This window comes from Chlorocebus sabaeus, chromosome 6, assembly GCF_047675955.1.
Source record: "Chlorocebus sabaeus isolate Y175 chromosome 6, mChlSab1.0.hap1, whole genome shotgun sequence".
NCBI lineage: Eukaryota > Metazoa > Chordata > Mammalia > Primates > Cercopithecidae > Chlorocebus > Chlorocebus sabaeus.
In genome coordinates, this window is record NC_132909.1 from 54,130,867 (window position 1) to 54,153,838 (window position 22,972).

General features: G+C 53.9%; 2 protein-coding genes across 3 annotated transcripts; both read left to right on the forward strand.

The window, feature by feature from the left end:
• The first annotated feature begins 6 nt into the window (after positions 1-6).
• NDUFA7 (NADH:ubiquinone oxidoreductase subunit A7) lies at positions 7-10,133 on the forward strand. 2 transcript variants are annotated; one of them, XR_497503.3, is made up of 5 exons: positions 7-130; positions 532-581; positions 5,407-5,556; positions 9,097-9,244; positions 9,903-10,133. XR_497503.3 is itself a non-coding variant. In XM_007995118.3 (4 exons), the coding sequence occupies exons 1-4, from the start codon at positions 80-82 to the stop codon at positions 9,991-9,993; spliced, it is 342 nt and encodes a 113-aa protein (XP_007993309.2). In that variant the 5' UTR covers positions 7-79; the 3' UTR covers positions 9,994-10,133. The 2 variants fall into 2 exon arrangements, 1 of the variants encoding a protein (XP_007993309.2); XM_007995118.3 differs by lacking the exon at positions 9,097-9,244.
• A 1,857-nt stretch (positions 10,134-11,990) lies between these two features.
• CD320 (CD320 molecule) lies at positions 11,991-19,919 on the forward strand. Its single transcript, XM_073015759.1, has 6 exons — positions 11,991-12,111; positions 13,098-13,355; positions 16,638-16,763; positions 18,008-18,241; positions 19,117-19,269; positions 19,441-19,919. Exons 1-6 carry the CDS (start codon positions 11,991-11,993, stop codon positions 19,581-19,583), a joined length of 1,035 nt encoding a protein of 344 aa, XP_072871860.1. The 3' UTR covers positions 19,584-19,919.
• The last annotated feature ends 3,053 nt before the right edge of the window (positions 19,920-22,972 follow it).

Below are 22,972 nucleotides of genomic sequence, written 5' to 3' on the forward strand. Positions count from 1 at the left end.
GAGACCACACCGCGTCTTTCCCAGCAGCCCTCGCGGTGGAGACGTCACTGGCGGCGCCCTTCAGCATCTCGGACGGAAGATGGCGTCAGCTACCCGTCTCATCCAGCGGCTGCGGAACTGGGCATCTGGGGTGCGCGGGGCGGACAGGGCCGTACCATGGGGGGCTTCGGGCTCCGTGTTTCTTGACCCGCTCCTGCTCCTCACCTCCCTCCTAAACCGGGACGCTTCGCTCTCCTCGAATCTCCCTGGGAACCCCCAACTCGTGACCCCTTCAGCCCGGGACCCTCTCCTCTCCTGGGAACCACTCAGGCCTGGGATTTCCCCAGTCCCCGACCTTCTTAGCTTTGGATCTTGTGGGCCCGGACCCCGGCTTTCCTCTTCACCTGCAGGACCCACGTCCCTTTCCCCGGGTGTTCATCCCCTGCCTTCCCTCAAAATGCTCATCCCCGGGCCGTCCCTGGTCTCTCGCTCTGCCCTTTCCTTTCTATTGGGGTGCCTTGCAGGCCGACCTCCCCTCTCCTCGTCCCACAGCAAGACCTGCAGGGGAAGCTGCAGCTGCGCTACCAGGAGATCTCCAAGCGGTGAGCAGGCCCCGCTCGCTGCCCAGCCTCTGGCTCTGTCCTTTCTCCACCAAAAACAAAATCTGTGTTCCTTTAGACCCCTGAAACGCCGGACTGATATCCTGCCACCAGTCCCCTGCCAGGCTGTGGAGGCAGAGGTTTGCCTTTAACCTTGCTGAACTCCGGAGACAGCCCTCCTGGAACAGCGAGGCCGGGCGTGCATTCTGAGTGGGAATCAGGCTAGATTTGCAGTGCTCAGTGTGACCATGTTAGTCAGTGTTATCCCCAAGCTACAGATGAAAAAAGAGGTGCAGAGAAGCTAAATCATTTGCCTGAAGTCACTAAGAAGCTAGAAAGTGGCAGCGGGGACTTGAACCCAGAAGTGTCCTGATTTCAGACTCATTTATATTAAAATATTAGTTGATATTTACAAGCCCCTGTCATGTATGACCTCAGCCTTGGGTTTAACTTTGTGAACCAGGAAAGTTCTTATCCACATTCCTTTCTTGGACCCCACATCCTAGGGAGAAGCTTAGTAGGGAAACAAACACAGCAGGTAATATTGTTCTGGAATACTTTTTTTTTTTTTTTTTTTTTTTTGAGACGGAATCTGGCTCTGTCGCCCAGGCTGGAGTGCAGTGGCCGGATCTCAGCTCACTGCAAGCTCCGCCTCCCGGGTTTGCGCCATTCTCCTGCCTCAGCCTCCCGAGTAGCTGGGACTACAGGCGCCCGCCACCTCGCCCGGCTATTTTTTTGTATTTTTTAGTAGAGACGGGGTTTCACTGTGTTAGCCAGGATGGTCTCGATCTCCTGACCTCGTGATCCGCCCGTCTCGGCCTCCCAAAGTGCTGGGATTACAGGCTTGAGCCACCGCGCCTGGCCTGTTCTGGAATACTTTGAGGACAAAACAAAATGAGTGGAAGCTGGAGGGTGGCCACGTAAAGTCAGATGATTGGGAAAGATCTTTCTTCGGGAATGACAGTTGAGTCACCTGAATGATGGGATGGACCCATTCAAAGAATAATTATTAAAAAAGCATTTTGGCCGGTTGCGGTGGCTCATGCCTATGATCCCAGCACTTTGGGAGGCCGAGGCAGGCAGATCACGAGGTCAGGAGTTTGAGATCAGCCTGGCTAACGCAGTGAAACATAGTAAAACCCCCTCTTCGGTAAAAATACAAAAGTTAGCCGGGCATGGTGGCGTGCCGGTAGTCCCAGCTACTTGGGAGGTTGAGGCAGGAGAATCGCTTGAACCCGGGAGGTGGAGGTTGCAGTGAGCTGAGAACGCCCTACTGCACTCCAGCCTGGGCGACAGAACAAAACTCTGTCTTAAAAAAATTAAGGCCGGGCGCGGTGGCTCAAGCCTGTAATCCCAGCACTTTGGGAGGCCGAGACGGGCGGATCACGAGGTCAGGAGATCGAGACCATCCTGGCTAACCCAGTGAAACCCCGTCTCTACTAAAAAATACAAAAAACTAGCCGGGCGAGGTGGCGGGCGCCTGTAGTCCCAGCTACTCGGGAGGCTGAGGCAGGAGAATGGCGTAAACCCGGGAGGCGGAGCTTGCAGTGAGCCGAGTTCGTGCCACTGCACTCCAGCCTGGGCGACAGAGCAAAGACTCCGTCTCAAAAAAAAAAAAAATTAAAAAAAAAAAAAAAGGCCGGGCGCGGTGGCTGAAGTCTGTAATCCCAGCACTTTGGGAGGCCGAGACGGGCGGATCACGAGGTCAGGAGATCGAGACCATCCTGGCTAACACAGTGAAACCCCGTCTCTACTAAAAAAATACAAAAAACTAGCCGGGCGTGGTGGCGGACGCCTGTAGTCCCAGCAACTCCGGAGGCTGAGGCAGGAGAATGGCGTGAACCCGCGAGGCGGAGCTTGCAGTGAGCTGAGATCCGGCCACTGCACTCCAGCCTGGGCGACAGAGCGAGACTCCGTCTCAAAAAAAAAAAAAAAAAAAAAAAACATTCTGAGCAGAGGGAACAGGAAGGGCTAAGACTGTCAGGCTGGACAGAGCCTGAGTAGGAAGGAGGCCAGTATGGATGGAACCCATTGAGGGAAAGGGATAATAGTATAGTCTGTGAAGTCAAAGGGATAGGCAGAGGTAAGGCAGTCATTGAGGATTATAATGAAAGGAAGAAAAATAGCATTAAAATAACCAAATTTATGTGAATGCCTACATGTTGTGACTAATTCCAAATATTAGAAGTATCAAATTTTTTTTGTTTTCAACTTTAATGTTAAGTTCTGGGGTACATTTGCATTTTCGTTACAAAGGTAAACATGTGCCATGGTAGTTTGCTGCAAAGATCAACCCATCACTTAGGTATTAAGCCCAGCATCCATTAGCTATTCTTCCTGATGCTCTCCCCGCCGCCCCCAAAATCCCCCAGTTGGTTTTCTATCAGGGTAGTCATGGGCCAGTTGAGGAAATGGCTTTGTAAAAGTTTCGACTTTTTTAGGATTACGGCGCCCTCTAGTGATTCATCTGGATGGTTTTATTTTTTTATTTTATTTTATTATTATTATTTTTTTTGAGATTGAGTCTCTGTCACCCAGGCTGGAGTGCAGCAGCACAATCATAGCTCACTGCAGCCTCGAACTTCCAGGCATACGTGATCCTCCTGTTCCAGCCTCTCAAGTAGCTGAGACTACAGGCACATGTTACCGTACCTGGCTAATTTTTAAAATTTTTTATAGAGAAGGTCTTACCATGTTGCCCAATCTGGTCTTAAACTCCTGGCCTCTGGCCAGGCACGGTGGCTCACGCCTATAATCCCAGCACTTTGGGAGGCTGAGGCAGGCGGATCACAAGGTCAGGAGTTTGAGAACAGCCTGGCCAACATAGCAAAACCCTGTCTCTATTAAAAATACAAAAATTAAGACGGGCACGGTGGCTCACGCCTGTAATCCCAGCACTTTGGGAGGCCGAGGCGGGCGGATCACGAGGTCAGGAGATCGAGATCATCCTGACTAACACAGTGAAACCCCGTCTCTACTAAAAACACAAAAAATTAGCCAGGCGTGGTGGCGGGCGCCTGTAGTCCCAGCTATTCAGGAGGCTGAGGCAGGAGAATGGCGTGAACCCGGGAGGTGGAGCTTGCAGTGAGCCGAGATCACGCCACTGCATTCCAGCCTGGGCGACGGAGCGAGACTCCATCTCAAAACAAAAACAAAAACAAAAATTAGCTGTCATGGTGGCGCTTGCCTGTAGTCCCAGCTACTTGGGAGGTTGAGGCAGGAGAATCGCTTGAACTTGGGAGACAGAGGTTGCAGTGAGCAGAGATTGCACCACTGTACTCCAGCCTCGCGACAGAGCAAGACTCCATCTCAAAACAAAACAAACAAAAAAAACCACTCCTGGCCTCAAGCAATCCTTCTACCTTGGCCTCCCAAGGTATGAGCCACCACATCCAGCCTCCTTAAGCAAAGTCTTTCACGTAATATATTGCTTTTAATATTAAACATTTTTTACTTTATGTTTCTTATTTTTAAAAAATGCAATGAGTGGTGGCTCATGCCTGTAATCCCAGCACTTTGGGAGGCCAAGGTGAGAGGATAACTTAAGGCCAGGAATTTAACATCAACCTGGGCAACATAGCAAGACCCCCTACTCCACAAAAACAATAGAAAAATTAGCCAGATATGGTAGTGTGTACCTGTAGTTCCAGCTACTTGAGAAAAATGAGCTGGATGTGGTGGTGTGCGCTTGTAGTTCCAGCTGCTTGAGAGGCTGAGGCAGGGGCATTGCTTGAGCCCAGGAGATTGAGGCTGCACTGAGCTATGATCACACCTCAAGTGGTCATATGATTGCATATATCATCCAGGCTGCAGTGCATATGATCACTGCCTCAGAAAAATATTTAATTCTGGCAAAACAGTTCCAGACAAAAAAGTAATTTAGAAACATGGCTAAGTGGAAACAGATCAGTTTACGGTTTTTGCTCTTCTCTGCCCTCCTCTCTCTGGAAAGCCCCTCTTTTGTTTTGAGCTTTTTTCTTTTTTTTGAGATGGAGTCTTGCTCTGTCGCCCAGGCTGGAGTGTAGTGGTGTGATCTCAGCTCACTGCAACCTCTGCCTGCTACCACCATGCTTGGCTAATTTTTGTATTTTAGTAGAGATGGGGTTTGCAATGTTGGCCAGGCTGGTTTCGAACTCCTGACCTCAAGTGATCCACCCACCTTGGCCTCCCAAAGTGCTGGGATTACAGGCATGAGCCACCGTGCCCATCCTTGTTTTGAGCATTTCTTTTAAGGCCTCAGGCTTCCAGGTAAATCCAGCCCAGGGTTTAGTTCAAGCCAAAACTGAGCTCTGTTCACTCCTCTCTGGGCTCCAGAGAGGAGTTGCCTGGCCACATGGTGGCAGGAAATGTAGAGACCTGGACAGGTTCCAAGGCCAAGGTGTTCTTTGAGTAATGGGCCTTGATCCTAGCAGGGTTCTTCAGAGACTTCCTGAGATAACAGGAAACGCAGGGCGTCCAGAGCCTGGCCTTAGGGGAAAAAGCCACTCAGTGGGCTAAATCAGGTGAGGCTGGCTGCCAAGCTCAGCCGTGGGAACATGTCCTGGGCCTTGGGAACCTCAGAAAAGGTCCTCTGTACCCATCACGTTCGGGACTGGTGGGGTCCCTGGCATCGTCACATCCAGAGCAGGGGCTGCCATCTGCTTCTGGCCCCAGGACCCCTCCCCAGGCATATGTCCCTGCCAGTGTACCAAGGGACACCCCCAGCCTGTGGCCTATCCCAGTGGCTGGCTGTAGATCCTACATTTGGTGACCGAGGTGACAGGGACCCACAGCAGGGCCATGACAGTGACTGTCCCTTTGCTTCAATGCTGCTGTTTTCTCCCCTCAGAACTCAGCCTCCTCCCAAGCTCCCTGTGGGTCCCAACCACAAGCTCTCCAGCAATTACTACTGCACTCGCGATGGCCGCCGGGAGTCTGTGCCCCCTTCCATCATCATGTCCTCGCAGAAGGCGCTGGTGTCAGGCAAGCCAGCAGAGAGGTGAGGATCTCCAGCGTTAGCTCACCACAGCCCCCACGGCCCCCTCCTGCAACCCACTCTGTCTCCCCAACTTGTGGAAAGGGTGCTTGTCAAGATCCTACTCAGTAAGCATCAATTGCATCAGGAACGGTGCTGCTGGGAGCTTTTTGTCCGAGAGCTCATTTGCTTGTTTTTAGAGACAGAGTCTTGCTCTGTCGCCCAGGATGAAGTGCAATGGCGCGATCATTGCTCACTGCAGCCTTGAACTCCTGGGCTGAAGTGATCCTCCCCTCCTTCCTCGGCCTCCCTGGTAATTGGTATTACAGATTAATGCCACCATGCTGGGTTTTTTTTTTTTTTTTTTTTTTTTTTTTTTTTTGAGACGGAGTCTCGCTCTGTCGCCCAGGCTGGAGTGCAGTGGCCGGATCTCAGCTCACTGCAAGCTCCGCCTCCCGGGTTTACGCCATTCTCCTGCCTCAGCCTCCCGAGTAGCTGGGACTACAGGCGCCCGCCACCTCGCCCGGCTAGTTTTTTGTATTTTTTAGTAGAGACGGGGTTTCACCGTGTTAGCCAGGATGGTCTCGATCTCCTGACCTCGTGATCCGCCCGTCTTGGCCTCCCAAAGTGCTGGGATTACAGGCTTGAGCCACCGCGCCCGGCCCGCTGGGTTGTTTTTTTTGGGTAATTGGTGTTACAGATTAATGCCACCATGCTGGGTTAATTTTTTTTTTTTGAGACAGAGTCTCTCTCTGTTGCCTAGGCTGGAGTGCAGTAGCGTGATCTTGGCTCATTGCAGCCTCCGCTTCCCAGGATCAAGTGATTCTCCTGCCTCAGCCTCCCGAGTAGCTGGGATTACAGGTGCCCACCACCATGCCCAGCTAATTTTTGTATTTTCAGTGGGGATGGGGTTTCACCATCTTGGCCAGCCTGGTCTTGAACTTCTGACCTCATGATCCACCCAAATTGGCCTCCCAGAGTGCTGGGATTACAGGCGTGAGCCACCATGCCTGGCCTGTTTCTTTCTTTCTTTTTTTTTTTTTTTTTTTGAGACGGAGTCTTGCCATGTTGCTCAGGCTGGAGTGCAGTGGCATGATCTCGGCTCACTGCAAGCTCTGCCTCCCAGGTTGACGCCATTCTCCTGCCTCAGCCTCCCAAGTAGCTGGGACTACAGTTGCCCACCACCACGCCTGGCTAAGTTTTTGTATTTTTAGTAGAGATGGGGTTTCACCATGTTAGCCAGGATGGTCTCAATCTCCTGACCTCGTGATCCGCCTGCCTCGACTTCCCAAAGTGCTGGAATTACAAGTGTGAGCCACTGTGCCCAGCCTCCATGCTGGGTTAATTTTTAAATGTTTTGTAGAGATGGGGTCTTGCTCTGTTGCCCAGGCTGTTCTCAAACTCCTGGGCTCAAGCGATCCTCCTGCCTTGGCCTCCCCCCGAGTAGCTGGGACTACAGGTGAGAGTCACCATGCTCAGGAAGAGCTCATTTAGTCTAACCCAGTGGAGGGTAGAAGTTAGCACCTCAGCCAGGACTGGGCATCCTACAAAACATGAAGTTCCGGGGTCCCTCCAAGGGCCCTGTGAAAAGCTGAGACATTACCGTTTATGTAAGTATAAATTCTTATTTTATTTATTTATTTTGAAACAGTATCACACTCTTGTTGCACAGGCTGGAATGCAGTGGCGCGATTTCGGCTTGCTGCAACCTCCATCTCCTAGGATCAAGCAATTCTGCCTCAGCCTCCCAAGTAGCTGGGATTACAGGCGCATGCCACCACGCTGGGCTAATTTTGTATTTTTAGTAGAGTTGGGGTTTCACCATGTTGGTCAGGCTGGTCTTGAACTCCTGACCTCATGTGATCTCCTGGTCTTGGCCTCCCAAAGTGCTGGAATTACAAGCGTTAGCCACTGCGCCTGGCCATGTATTCTTCTTAGAGAGGGAGTTGTATAAACCTTGGATTCCTCTCCAAAACTAGTTTGGTCCCTGGTTTCAGGTGCCTTCTCTTAATTAAATGGGGACTCTAATAGTATCTACTTCAGAAAGCTGTTATGAGGGTTAGTCCTCATAATTAATATTTGTAAACTCTTAGAAGGGAGCCTGGCACAGAGTCAGTGTCCTGCCTACCTCCTAATGACTCCACCAGTTAGATGGTGATGGCCCCTCTTGCAGAAGAGGAAATCGAGGCTCACAGAAACCAAGTGACTGGCCTGGGTCGCACAGGCAGCGGTAAGCAGAAGCAGGATTTCTTTTCTTTTTTTTTTTTTTGAGACAGAGTCTCACGCTGTTGCCCAGGCTGGAGTGCAGTGGCGCGATCTCAGCTCACTGCAAGCTCCGCCACCTGGGTTCACGCCATTCTCCTGCCTCAGCCTCCCGAGTAGCTGGGATACAGGCACCCTCTGCCGCATCCGGCTAATTTTTTATTTTTAGTAGAGATGGGGTTTTACCATGGAATCGATCTCCTGACCTCATGATCCGCCCGCCTCAGCCTCCCAAAGTGCTGGGATTACAGGTGTGAGCCACCGCGCCCGGCAGCAGAAGCAGGATTTCAAACCAGTTTGCCTGGACTCCCACTAGGGTCTGGGTTCTACAGACGACTCACGGTGTGGGCAGTCTCCGCCTTCTTGAGCCTTGGTTTCTTCCTGTGTAAAATAGGGATGCTAGACTTGCAGTGTGCTGAGCTCTGAGAGGTGATGAGGCCAGGCAGGGCCTGCTGGGTACTTAGAACTCTGTGAATAGGCCAGGCGCGCGTGGTGTGTACCTGTAATCCCAGTGATTCGGGAAGCTGAGGTGTGAGGATTGCTTGAGTTCTAGACCTGTTTGAGTAACACAGCGAGACCCTGTCTCTATTAAAAAATTTTTAGGCTGGGTATGGTAGCTCACGCCTGTAATCCCAGCACTTTGGGAGGCCGAGGTGAGCAGAACACTAGGGGTCAGGAGATCAAGACCAGCCTGGCCAACGTGGCGAAACCCTGCTTCTACTGAAATACAAAAGTTAGGGGCGCTTTGGCTCTTGCCTGTAATCCCAGCACTTTGGGAGGCCGAGGTGGGTGTATTGTTTGAGCCCAGAAGTTCAAGACCAGCCTGAGCAGCATGGTGAAACCCCATCTCTACAAAAAAATACAAAAATTAGCCAGGTGTGGTGGCGTGTGCCCGTAGTCCCAGCTACTCGAAGGGCTGAGGCAGAAGGATCTCTTGAACCTGCGAGGTCAAGGAAGCTTCATTAAGTTGAGATCGCACCAGTGCACTCCAGCCTGGGTGACAGAGACCCTGTCTCATAAATAATAAACAAGAAAGAAAATACAAAAATTAGCCGGGAGTGATGGTGCACACCTGTAATCCCAGCTACTTGGGAGGCTGAAGCAAGAGAATCACTCAAGCTTGGGAGGCAGAGGTTGCAGTGAACTGAGATTGTGCCACTGCCTACCAGCCTGGGCGATAGAGCAAGACCGTGTCTCAAAAAGCAAGAACTCTGAATAGTCAGTGGAGTGGTCCTTGTTGTCACCTTCTGATTCACTGGAGTCCAGCAGTGGAGTGTGGCAAGCTACCTTGTTCCCACGCAGCCCCTTGCCATACCCCCAGAGATGTCTGCATTTCCCAGGGAGGCCACTTCCGCCTCTTCCACTTCCTTGAGGCTCCTGGGAGGTCCTGTGCCTCCACCCCTGGGGCACCTCCTCCATCTCCTGCTTCGTTTCTTGCTTAGGCTGTGAGGTGAGTCTCTCCAGCCCTAGGCCCCACAGGCTCAGGTGGGTGGGGTGAGAGGGGAGGGTGCTGGTCTTGGACTTGTCAGCACAGGGTCTCCTGGGGGCTCCCTTTTGGCCAGCTCTGTGCCAGAAATGCGTTTTGCAGTTGCCATTTGCGTATGGATCCTCAGCCCCACCAGCCTGAGTCTTCCTGAGGGCGGTGCCTCATCTTCCTGGCTCTGTGCCCACACCGTTGCGCCTGCCATGCGGTTCTTGCCCAGTCCCTGAGGCCAGTGTCACTTGATTGCTTGGCCCTTTTGCCAGCAACCTGTTTTGAGGGGCAGCAGGAATGGGGGTGGGGGCCTTGTATACACTGGAGACCAGAAGTGGGAAGGGAGGAGCCTGGGGGCCACGGCAGGGGGTTCACCCAGGGCTCGAGGGAGAGAGGGGGCTTGCCAGCTCCCACCTGGCGTCGGCTGACCCTCTGAGGGGCCGCGTTGGAGGGGCTGGCATTCTGGAACCCCCTGCTGTCTGTCCTGCTGTCTGTCTTGCAGTCTGTCCTGCTGTCCGCCCTGCAGGTCCAGAAAGTCCCTGTGGGTGTGTTTGTACTGGGGCAGGTGTGGGCGCCCTCAGATATTTCCACACTGTTCTTCGGAAACCCTCACTGAAGTCTTTCCCTCCTCCAGCTCTGCTGTAGCAGCCACTGAGAAGAAGGCGGTGACTCCAGCTCCTCCCATAAAGAGGTGGGAGCTGTCCTCGGACCAGCCTTACCTGTGACACCGCGCCCTCAGGGCCACCTGACTACTTTGCCTCCTTGTTTTCCCTCCAGGGAGAATGTGACCTAATTTATGATGAATACATAGAGCGCGGGTATCACTTCTAGTTTTACTTTAAAAAATAAAAAAATAGAGACAGAGTCTCACCGTGTTTCCTAGGCTGAGCTTGAACTCCTGGCATCAAGCGATCCTCCTGCCTTGACCTCCCAAAGTGCTGGGATTACCGGCATGAGTCACCGCGCCTGGCCCTGATTTTATTTTTATTTTTTAGACCTTCCTGCTGAGGCCCCTGCTTGACCTTGGGCACCCTGCAGCTCAGCAGGGAAGGCAAAGGACAGTGAGGGCTGCTCACAGGAAGGCAGACCTAGGGCAGAGCAGGAAAGGCCTCCTTGAGCCCAAAACCATTGTGCTGGGGCTGTGGGATGGGAATGAGTTCGCTCCAGAAGGAAGGCAGCTGGTTCCTGCGGAGGAGACGGAAATCTGGCTGCCGGAGCCGGAGTTCTGTGCTTGTCGCCCAGGCTGGAGTGCAATGGTGTGATCTCGGGTCACTGCACCCTCCGCCTCCCGGGGTCAAGCAATTCTCCTGCCTCATCCTCCCGGGTAGCTGGGACTACAGGTGTGCACCACCATAACCGGCTATTTTTTTTTTTTTTTGTAGAGATGGCCAGGCTGGTCTCAAATTCCTGACCTCAGGTGATCCACCCGCCTTCGCCTCTCAAAGTGCTTGGATTACAGGTGTGAGCCACCACACCTGGCCCCTGATTTTAAGCAATACCCAGCTAAATTGGATTTTGGGGTGAAGTCAGTGCCGAGTCTCCCAACTCTGTTGGCACTCCAGGGGTGGGAGAGACACCGTCTCTGGGTGCAGAGACCCTGGAGTCAGAACTGCCCTTTCCCCCAAAGGCCAGGCTCTGACCTTGAGAGTGGTGGGGATGGGTGATCCTTGTGGGAGGTTGGACTCCAGGATCACTGCCTGTTGAGGAGCATTGATCGTGAAGACTAGTCGGGTGGGGGAAGGGGTATATGTGTGGGTGCTCAGTAGTCCAGCCACAGACTTCCCACTTTCATCTTTTTTTTTTTTTTTTTGAGATGGAGTTTCGCTCTTGTTGCCCAGGCTGGAGTGCAATGGCATGATCACGGCTCACTGTAACCTCTGCCTCCTGGTTTCAAGTGATTCTCCTGCCTCAGCCTCCCAAGTAGCTGGGATTACAGGCGCCTGCCACCAAGCCCAGCTAATCTTTTGTATTTTTAGTAGAGACGGGGTTTCACTATGTTGGCCAGGCTGGTCTTGAACTCCTGACCTCAGGTGATCCACCTGCCTCGGCCTCCCAAAGTGCTGAGATTACAGGTGTGAACCACCGCGTCTGGCCTTCCATCTCTTTTTAATTTCTGTTGGAGACAGAGTCTTGCTCTGTCACCCAGGTTGAGTGCAGTGGCGTGATCTTGGCTCACTGCAACCTCCATCTCCTGGGTTCAAGTGATTCTCTTGCTTTAGCCTCCCAAGTAGCTGGGACTACGGGTGTGTGCAACCATGCCCAGCTAATTTTTGTATTTTTAGTAGAGACAGGGCTTCGCCATGTTGGCCAGGCTGGTCTCAAACTCCTGATCTCAAGTGATCTGCCCGCCTCTGCCTCCCAAAGTGTTGGGATTACAGGCATGAACCACCGCGCCCGGCCTAACTTCCATCTCTTGAGGGCTCCCCCAGCCACTTCTCACATGAACCTTCCTCAGCACCTTCCACTGAGGCTGCTGCTTGACCTTGGTCACCCTGCAGCTCAATGGGGAAGGCAAAGGACAGTGAGGGCTGCTCACAGCAAACCTAGGGCAGAGCAGGAAAGGCCTCCCTTAGCCAGAAACCATTACGTTGGGACTGTGGGATGAGAATGAGTTCGCCCCAGAAGGAAGGCAGCTGGTTCCTGGGTAGGAGACAGAAATCTGCAAAGGGAGGGTGGCCAAGTCTGGCTGCAGGAGCCACCCAGTGACCCTAAGGGGAGCGTCATGGCTTCCCCAGGGCACAGCCCCGACCCTTCAGCAGCTAGAAAAGATCAGCTGTGGATCGAGAGGGTGCTGAGCCGGCCCTGCCCTCTGGAAGGGGAAAGGCCACGGCTGCAGGCAGCAGGTACAAGTGTCCCAGAGTGGGTCCTACAAAGGCTAACAGCCCAAAGCTTCCTGGAGGAGGAGGGATTCTGCTTGGGGCAAAAGGATGAATCAGATTCAGAAAGGTCAGGAGGGAGACCAGGCAGGGTGTGCAGAGGCCACAAGGAGGGCAAGACACTAGGCAAGGCATGCCACTAACGGCGTCTGAACCAAGTTTTATGAACACGACTTTTTTTTTTTGAGATGAAGTCTGTGTCACCAAGGCTGGAGTTCAATAATGTGGTCTCAGCTCACTGCCTCCTGAATAGCTGGGACTACAAGTTAGAGCCACCATGTCCAGCTAATTTTCTTTTTTCTTGAGGCGGGCGGGGACTTGCTCTGTTGCCCAGGCTAATCTCCAACTCCTGGGCTCAAGCGATATGCCCGCCTCCGCTTCCCCAAGTGCTGGGATTACACGCGTGACCCATCGCGCCCGGCCTTTATTATTTAATTTAATTAATTAATTGATTTCCTTTCCTTTTTTTCCCCCAAGCAACCCGACTCCGAGAATGGACGTTTCATTTATTCATTTACTCACCAAATTACTAAGAGCCTACTGTGAGTGAGGCACTATGTGTCAGGCCCTGAGAATAAAGCAGTGAGCAATAGAAGATCCCTGCCTTCCAGTAGCTGGCATTCTATGGGGACTCGGGCAATAAACCAGAATAAGTAAATAAAATAAATTAACTGTCGGCGCCACAAAAGCAGTGAGATGAGGGAGGAAATGGGGAGTGCCTGAGGGGCGTGGCTGCCATATTAAAGAGGATCACGAGGCAGTAACGTTTGCAGCAGTCCTCATATGGAACGAGAAATAATGCAAATGAACACCAGCAAATTCCTTTCCATCCCCAGAAGTTTCTGACTTCAAGCGGCCTCCATACCTTTCGACTGATCTCGTCACTGGAGAAAGTGGGGGACGGGCCTGTAATTCTCTTTTTCCTCCTATTCTGACATTTACGGTACTCGTAGCCGCGGGCGCAGCGGGATTCGGGGGCTTGGGCCCCGCCTCCGCCCCGCGCGTGCGCGTGCGCAGGGATAAGAGCGAGGTCTGGACGGCGCGTGGCCGGCGCAGCTGCGGGGACAGCTCGACCAGCGGTTGGATGGCGCGGGCTGGAGCGCAGCGAACAGGGGCTCTAGGCCTGGCGCTGCGGCTGCTGCTCGGCCTCGGACTAGGCCTGGAGGCCGCCGCCACCCCGCTTTCCACCCGGACCTCTGCCCAGGCCTCAGGTGAGTGACCCCCGGCAGCGCGGGCTCCCACCCTTCGCGAGGCTTCGCACCGCCCCCCGCGCTCCGATAACGCGTCGCCATTGGCTGCACCGCACGTCCGTCCATGACACTCCCCCAGCACGTGGACTTGGACTTCATCGCTTGCGGGAAGGCGCGCGCTGGAGCTAGGGCGACCCCATGCTGGGGGAGGGGGAGAGGGTGCCTCCACTTGCCTTTAACGGTTTTGCCCCGGCACTGCGCACCCTCTCCACACCTGCTCTGCTCTGTCGTGCCCCATTGTCACCTCCAAGCCGCCCTTCATGCCAGCGTGGTCAGGAAAGCTCTTAGCAGGTTCAGATTGTCCGACCGCTAATCACGCAGGGCGGGTCACCTGGTGCCTCTCGCACCTTTGCCTTCCAAACCCTCGCGCCCAGGCCTTGTGACCGTTCCGCGACCGTCTCTCCTCCTTTGTCCTCCATCCTTGGAGAACGCGAGGTCTCTCCCCCCATGCTAATCCAGGCCCTCGCAGAGACTGGGGTCACAAGTTCAGTATACCCCCCGTGGGCATGTTCGCCCTGGCCTAAGTGGTATTGGTGGTGGCCAGTAGGGACGGGCTCCCTCTCTGATACTCCTAGAGGCAGCTGGGAGGGTTGAAGTCGCCTCCCTGTGCACACAGGCACTCCCAACTTGCAGCTCTGGGCTCAAGCTCACACACTTTCCCAGCTCCTTTGTGCATTCTGCACTTTATAGGTCCCTGGACTCATCCCAAAGTCCCTGACATTCACGCTAAATGTTCCTGGTTTTTGTTTTTGTTTTGTTTTTTGTTTTTTAAAGGAGGCAGGGTTCACATTAACCAAGTACAGCCGGGCGCGGTGGCTCAAGCCTGTAATCCCAGCACTTTGGGAGGCCGAGACGGGTGGATCACTAGGTCAGGAGATCGAGACCATCCTGGCTAACACAGTGAAACCCCGTCTCTACTAAAAAGTACAAAAAAAAACTAGCCGGGTGAGGTGGCGGGCGCCTGTAGTCCCAGCTACTCGGGAGGCTGAGGCAGGAGAATGGCGTAAACCCGGGAGGCGGAGCTTGCAGTGAGCTGAGATCCGGCTACTGCACTCCAGCCTGGGCGACAGAGCCAGACTCCGTCTCAAAAAAAAAAAAAAAAAAGTTTTTTTTGTTGTTTTTTTGTTTTTTGTTTTTTTTTTGAGACGGAGTCTCGCTCTGTTGCCGAGGCTGGAGTGCAGTGGCGCAATCTCCACTCACTGCAAGCTCCGCCCGCCGGGTTCATGCCATTCTCCTGCCTCAGCCTCCCGAGTAGCTGGGACTACAGGCACCACCACCATGCCTGGCTAATTTTTGTATTTTTAGTAGAGATGGGGTTTCACCATGTTGGCCAGGCTGGTCTCGAACTCCTGACCTCAAGTATTCCGCCTGCCTCAGCCTCCCAAAGTGCTGGGATTACAGGACAAAACTCTATACACAGTCTCTTTGTCCTCAGGATGTTGAGGTAGGGATTCCCAGCATACCCCTTTTACATGTGAGAAAACTGAGGCCAGGAGGGAAAGTCCCTGGTCACTCTAACTCCAGTCAGGCTTACCACCCTATGAGGCGGGGACTGCTGTGCTCTGCTGTCCACTTTGCAGAGGGACACACACTCCAGCAGGCCAGTGAAGGGAGGTCAGAAGTGTCAGGGCTGTGGAAGTCTGGGCCTGGGTGGAGAGCCACACCTGGAGGCTGCCAGACCCCTTGGGGGCAGGGAAGGAAGCTGGCTCTGGTTTGTCCACAGCTCTTCTGGGCTCCACAGAGCTCAGGGACCGTGTGGCAAGCAGGTGCAATTGGGCCTGATGGCTGGGGAGGGGCTGACTCTGGGCAGTGGGGGGTTGGAGGCTCATGGCTGGTGGGTAAAGGTGGAAGAGGTTAAACGCCCTGGCAGAGTGAAGCCAAGCCGGGTGGCAGAATTGCCACCTCCCCTGGCCACACCCAGGAGGAAGCCTTGAAGGCCACTCCCTTCCTCTGTTCCTTGACCCAGGTTCCAGGCCCCTCTGTGCCCCTCCAGGTCGGCAAACAGCTGAGCTTCCCTGCTCAGAATCTAGGACAGCCTGGATCTTCTCTGGACCCAGCTTGAACCCTTATGTGACCTGTGTCCACTTATGATCAGGCACTGCCCTGGGTTTAGGCAGCCAGGTCACAGCCCTGACCTCCACGGAATGTCCAGTCTGTGGGTGGACAGGCATGACCAGGGCTTTGAGGACAGTTGTTAGACGTGGGAGGCAGTGCTTCCTAGGTCTCCGAGAGGGACTTGAGAACCGTCCCAGGAAATCAGCTGAGATCTGAAAATTGAGGGGAAAACACAGGGTGTAGAGAGGAGAGTGGGAAGGGCAGCTCTCTGGTGTCCTAATGGACCTTGGGGCCTGGGGCTCTGGTGAGGAGCTGACACATTTAGGATGGGGAAAGTGATAGGTCTGGGAGGAATTCAGGAGGCGAGGCAACAGGACTTGGTGACTGAGCAGGTTTTCTACCCAGTGCCTCAGTTTCCCTTTTGCTACCTAGAGGAGATACACCCTCCCTGCTAACCTGAGCCCGTGAGCTTGACCCAGGCATGTGGAAAAATGGCCTGTCCCCCAGTCTCTTTAAACACTGAGTTTGGAGGTCTCCCGGGTAGATCATCTCGCTATGAGGAGCCTGGTGAAAACTCTGGGATCAGTGAGACCTGAGTTCGAACCCCAACTCCAGCACCAGCTCTTTTTTGTGTGTGTGGCAATGGAGTCTCACTCTGTCGCCCAGGCTGGAGTGCAGCGGTATCATTTCAGCTCATTGCAACCTGTATCTCCCAGGTTTAAGCAATTCTCATGCTTCAGCCTCCCGAGTAGCTGGCATTACAGTGCACGCACCACCACGCCCAGCTAATTTTTGTATTTTTAATAGAGATGGGGTTTCACCATGTAGGCCAGGCTGGTCTCAGCGACCTCAAGTGATCCACCTGCTTCGGCCTCCCAAAGGGTTGAGATTACAGGCATGAGCCACCGCACCCAGCCTCTGCCACCAGCTCTGTAGCCTCCTCTTAGTTGCTTTCTCTGTAACCTGGGGAGTGCAGTAGCACCTGCCCAGTGGGGCTCTTGGTGAGCCCAGGAACTGTTACACTCTGAACCGCACTTGTACTAGGGGCTCAGTAACAAGCAGCCGCCAGTGTGGTTCTACATCCCAGGACTTCACCCGTCTCCTGCGGGTCACAGCCAGTGGCTGCTGTGCTCTTGGAGGAAAGTCCAGCCTCCAGCTTCCCAGGCTTCATTTGCATCCCTCTCGCAGGCCCCAGCTCAGGCTCGTGCCCACCCACCAAGTTCCAGTGCCGCACCAGTGGCTTATGCGTGCCCCTCACCTGGCGCTGCGACAGGGACTTCGACTGCAGCGATGGCAGCGATGAGGAGGAGTGCAGTGAGTGGCCACGCCCCAGGGCGGGGCTTACAGGGGGCAGGCATGAGGGTGGGCTGTTAGGGGCCAGGCTCGCGGAGGTGGAGCTTGTGGGAGAGGCAGTGCCACAGGGATGGGTGCGACTTGAGTCTGTGGGTCATAAGAAGAAGCGGGGTCTAAGATGGGCTTCGGCTGGGCGCAATGGCTCATGCCTGTAATCCCAGCACTTTGGGAGGCTAGGGTGGGAGGATCGATCACTTGATCCTGGGAGGTTGAGGCTGCAGTGAGCTAGGATTGTGCCAGTGCACTCCAGCCTGGGCGACAGAGTAAGACTCTGTCTCAGGAAAAAAAAGAAAGAAAAAAAAAAAGGAAAGAAAGGAAGAAAGAAGGAAAGAGGGAGGGAGAGAAGGGAGAGAGGGAGGGAGCCAGGTGCGGTGACTGACGCATGTAATCCCAGCACTTTGGGAGGCCGAGGCAGGCGGATCACTTGAGGTCAGGAGTTCGAGACCAGGCTGGCCAACACAGTGAAACCATCTCTACTAAAAATACAAAAGTTAGCCGGATGTGGTGCAGGCCTCTGTAATCCCAGCTAGTCAGGAGGCTGAGGCAGGAGAATCACTTGACCCTGGGAGGCGGAGGTTGCAGTGAGCCGAGATTGCGTCACTGCACTGCAGCCTGGGTGGTAAAGGGAGACTCCATCTCAAAAAAAAAAAAAAAAAAAAAAAAGCCGGGCGCGGTGGCTCAAGCCTGTAATCCCAGCACTTTGGGAGGCTGAGACGGGCAGATCACAAGGTCAGGAGCTTGAGACCATCCTGGCTAACACGGTGAAACCCCATCTCTACTAAAAAATACAAAAAACTAGCCGGGCAAGGTAGCGAGTGCCTGTAGTCCCAGCTACTCAGGAGGCTGAGACAGGAGAATGGCGTAAACCCTGGAGGCGGAGCTTGCAGTGAGCTGAGATCCGGCCACTGCACTCCAGCCTGGGCGACAGAGGGAGACTCCGTCTCAAAAGAAAAAAACAAACAAACAAAAAGAATAAAGTGGGCTTGTAGGAAGGTAGAGCTAGTGGTGTCTTGGGGGAAGAACTTGCAGGGAGGCCTGTCCTTAGAAGGTGGAGTTAACAGTTGCAGGGGGCGGAGCCTTAGGAAGGGAGCATTTTTTTGGGCTCAGCTGTTCCTAGAGGGTGGGGCTCGCAGGGGACGGGGTTGCAGGGAGTACCTGGGCCTTCTTGGGTGGGCATTTGGGACCTGACCAACCCTGTGCCCCAGGGATTGAGCCGTGTACCCAGAACGGGCAATGCCCACCGCCCCCTGGCCTCCCCTGTCCCTGCACGGGCGTCAGCGACTGCTCCGGGAGAACCGACAAGAAACTGCGCAACTGCAGCCGCCCGGCCTGCCCAGCAGGCGAGCTCCGTTGCACGCTGAGCGATGACTGCATTCCACTCACGTGGCGCTGCGATGGCCACCCAGACTGTCCCGACTCCAGCGATGAGCTCGGCTGTGGTACGCACCTGCGGGGGTGGGGTGGACTGGTAGGTAGATGGGAACACCCACTGCCTGCTGGGGCGTGGCCAGGCTGGGGGCGTGGACACATGCCTTTGCCTGTGCCTGCATCCCTGTAGGGGCGGCAAGACATCATTAGGGGCAGGGCGCGGTGGCTCACGCCTGTAATCCCAGCACTCTGGGAGGCCAAGGCAGGCAGATCATTTGAGGTCAGGATTTTGAGATCAGCCTGGCCAACATTGTGACACCCCATCTCTACTAAAAATACAAAAAAATTAGCTGGGTGTGGTGGCACACACCTGTAATTCAAGCTACTCAGGAGGCTGAGGCAGGAGAATCACTTGAATCTGGGAGGCAGAGGTTGCAGTGAGCTGAGATTGTGCTACTGCACACCAGTCTGGGTGACAGCAAAACTCCATCTCAAAAAAAAAAAAAAGGCTGGGCGCGGTGGCTCACGCCTGTAATCCCAGCACTTTGGGAGGCCGAGGCAGGCGGATCACCTGAGGTGAGGTGTTTGAGACCACTCTGGCCAACATGACGAACTCCCATCTCTGCTAAAAATACAAGTTAGCCAGACGTGGTGACACGCGCCTGTAATCCCAGCTACTGGGGAGGCTGAGACAGGAGAATCATTTGAACTCAGGAGGCGGAGGTTGCAGTGAGCAGATACTGTGCCGCTGCACTCCAGCCTGGGTGACAGAGCCAGACTCCCTCTCCAAACAAAACAAAACAAAAAGACATGATTATAGGCAGCAGTCAGCTTCACCCAGCCTGCGTTGGTTGGAGGATAAACCCCAAGGGCTCCGCTAGGCACCTGGCCCCCTCATGCCTTCAGTGCTCTCTCCTCAGCTACTGAACGCCTGGGCTTATTGCAGGAACCAACGAGACCCTCCTGAAAGGGGATGCCACAACCACGGGGCCCCCTGTGACCCCAGAGAGTGTCACCTCTGTCGGGAATAATGTCACGTCCTCCTCTGCTGGGGACCAGTCTGGAAGCCCAGGTGTCTATGGGGTTATTGCAGCTGCTGGTAAGATGGACTTACCCTCCCATGCTGGGGGCTTAGAGCTCCCGGGATTCAGGAGAGGTGGGTGGGGAGGGATGAGCTGCAGAACTCCCATCCCCGTGTGTGCGGAGCTTGGTGGGTGTGGGGGCTCTTGCCTTCCCCCTTCCTATACCTCTGTCCATCTGTTCCCCACAGCGGTGCTCAGTACAAGCCTGGTCGCCGCCACCCTCCTCCTTTTGTCCTGGCTCCGAGCCCAGGAGCGCCTCCGCCCGCTGGGGCTACTGGTGGCCATGAAGGAGTCCCTGCTGCTGTCAGAACGGAAGACCTCGCTGCCCTGAGGACAAGCACTTGCCACCACTGTCACCCAGCCCTGGGCACAGCCGGGCAGGAGGAGAGCAGTGATGCGGATGGGTACGCAGGCACACCAGCCCTCAGAGACCTGAGCTCTTCTGGCCACGTGGAACCTCGAACCTGAGCTCCTGCAGAAGTGACCCTGGAGACTGAGGGTCCCTGGACACTCCCTATGGAGACCTGGGGAGCCAGGATGGGGAACATGCTACAGCCAGAACCGAGGGGCTGGCCCCAGGCAGCTCCCAGCGGGTGGAATGGCCCTGTGCTTGAGACACTCCTGCTGCCCTGTCTGAGGGTGGCGATTAAAGTTGCTTCACATCCTCCACCTGCCTCTGAGTGTCTATCTCTCTCAGCCTGGGCAGCCCGGGGTCTCTGCTGCAGCTCCTCCTCCATGAGAGCCCAGCCCAGAGAAGGTGGGATGTGGAGACCCAGCCCTGGGTGTAGCTAATGTGCTTCTTGCTTTTTGGGAGCAGGGGCAGCAAGGCTGGGGTGGGGAATCTGCGTTAACATCAGGATTCTTGGAAGAAGAGCAGAGCTTGGGCAGTGCCTTCCCATTGCCAGGTCTAGGGACCCCCACCCACTGTGGCTTCCTCCTCAGTGCAGTGGAAGCCAGGTATCCTGGGATGGTCTCGGATTCTCCCTGTTTTAATTATTTTTTAATTATGTTTTTAGAGACTGCGTCTTGGCTGGGCACAGTGACTCACACCTGTAATCCCAGCACTTTGGGAGGCTGAGAGGCGGGTGGATCACCTGAGGTCAGGAGTTCGAGACCAGCCTAGCCAACATGGTAAAACCCTGTCTGTAGTAAAAATATAAAAAATTGTCTGGGGCCGGGCGCGGTGGCTCAAGCCTGTAATCCCAGCACTTTGGGAGGCCGAGACAGGCGGATCACGAGGTCAGGAGATCGAGACCATCCTGGCTAACACTGTGAAACCCTATCTCTACTAAGAAATACAAAAAACTAGCCGGGTGAGGTGGCGGGTGCCTGTAGTCCCAGCTACTCCGGAGGCTGAGGCAGGAGAATGGCGTAAACCCAGGAGGTGGAGCTTGCAGTGAGCTGAGATCCGGCCACTGCACTCCAGCCTGGGTGACAGAGCGAGACTCCGCCTCAGAAAAAAAAAAAAAAAAAAAATTGTCTGGGTGTGGTGGCAGGTGCTTGTAATCCCAGCTACTCAGGAGGCTGAGACAGGAGAATAGCTTGAACCCAGGAGGCAGAGGTTGCAGTGAGCCAAGACTGCACCACTGCACTCCAGCCTGGGGAACAAAAAAAGAAAAAGAAACAGGGTCTCACTCTTTTGCCCAGGCTGGAGTGCAGTGGGTGATCATAGCTCACTGCAGCTTCGACTTCCCAGGCTCTAAGCAATCCTCCCACCTCAGACTCCCGAGTTGCTGGGAGTATGGGCCTGCTCCACTGAGTCTAATTTAAAAAAAAATTATTTTTGTAAGGCTGGGCGTGGTGGCTCGCACCTGTAATCCCAGCACTTTAGGAGGCTGAGGTGGGTGGATCATCTTAGGTCAGGAGTTTGAGACCAGCCTGGCCAACATAGTGAAACCCCGTCTCTACTAAAAATACAAAAAATGAGCGAAGTGTGGTACCACATGCCTGTAATTCTGGCTATTTGGGAGGCTGAGACAGGAGAATCGCTTGAACCCGGGAAGCAGAGGTTGCAGTGAGCTGAGATTGTGCCATTGCACTCCAGCCTGGACGACAGAATGAGACGTTGTCTCAAAAAATAAATAAATAAATACATAAATTTTGTAGAGACAAGGTGTCATTATGTTGCCCAGTCTGGTTTTGAACATCTAGGCTCCAGTCATCCTCCCTCCCTGGCTTCCCAAAGTGCTGGGTTTGCAGGCATGAAGCACCAAGCCTGGCTTGTACTTCATTTTATTTTATTTATTTTTTTGATACCGGGGTCTTGCTGTGTTGCCCAGGTTGGAGTGCAGTGGCATGATCCCAAGTCACTGTAACCTTGACTTCCTGGTTCAAGAGAGAGGCTCAGCCAGGTGTGGCTCACGCCTGTAATCCCAGCACTTTGGGAGGCTGAGGCAGGCAGATCACCTGAGGTCAGGAGTTCTAGACCAGCCTGGCCAACATGGTGAAACCCTGTCTCTACTAAAAATACAAAAATTAGCCAGTTGGGGGCAGGAGTGGGACTCTGTCTCAAAAAAAAAAAAAAACAAAAAAACAGGTTTTATTATTCATCCTGGGCATCATAGGGATCTCTACAATTTTTTCTTTTTTTTTTTGAGACAGAGTTTCGCTCTTGTTGCTGGGATTACAGGCATGTGCTACCCCGCCCAGCTAATTTTGTATTTTTAGTAGAGACGGGGTTTCTCCATGTTGGTCAGGCTGGTCTTGAACTCCTGACCTCAGGTGATCTGCCTGCCTCGGCCTCCCAAAGTGCTGGGATTACAGGCGTGAGCCACTGTGTCCGGCCTATACATTATTTTTTTTTTTAATTAGCTATGGGCAGTGGTGTGCACTTGTAGTCTCAGCTACGTGGGAGGCTGAAGTAGGAGGATTGCTTGAGCTCAGGAGGTCCAGTTTGCAGTGAGCCATGATCAGGCCACTACACTCCAGCCTGGATGACAGAATGAGACTGTCTCAAAAAACAAACAAACAAAAACAATTAATGCTCTTGAATCATCCCAAAACCATCCCCACCCCCAGTCCGTGGAAAAATTGTCTTCCATGAAACCGGTCCCTGGTGCCGAAAAGGTTGGTGACCGCTGAAGTTAATTCATACCCTGACTTCTGGGTGACAGGGCGAAGTTCCTCCCTGGTCCTCTGCTTCCAAATCTCTGAATGGGATGTTGGGGGCCATGGTAGCCTCCTTGCAGGGGAGTGACCTCCCTGGGACCCTCAGAGATGGACTCAGGGTTTTAGGTCTCCAACACCTGGCAGGCAGTCAGCTGGTCTCCGAGATGCTGGATGGGAAGAGAGGGAGCGTGTGTATCAGGAAGGCTTCCTGGAGGTGGTGGATCTTGGCTTTGGGACGCTGTCCCCCATGGGAAAAGGTTAGCAGGGACAAACTGTGTAAGGGATAAAAATTCCTTCCCTCCTTTGTTCACGTGTGGTCTCGCCATCGTTCCATCTGCAATGAGCACCCTTGCTGAGAGAATTAAATTTATGTTTAAATACTATTTATTTGCAGCACCAGGAACATTCTAAGTAAACATTTTTACATGTAACAAGGCTGCAGCAAGGATCGGGGGCGGGTCTTGATCAACAGTGGAGGATTCTGGGGTCCAGTGCTTTCCCTCGGCTCTGGGGACAGGGACCCAGGTCTCTTAACGGAGCCCCCCAGCTCAGCCTGCCAGGTGCTCCCCATGCTGGCGTGAGCCATTCTGTCACAGAAGAACCATGGTGGCT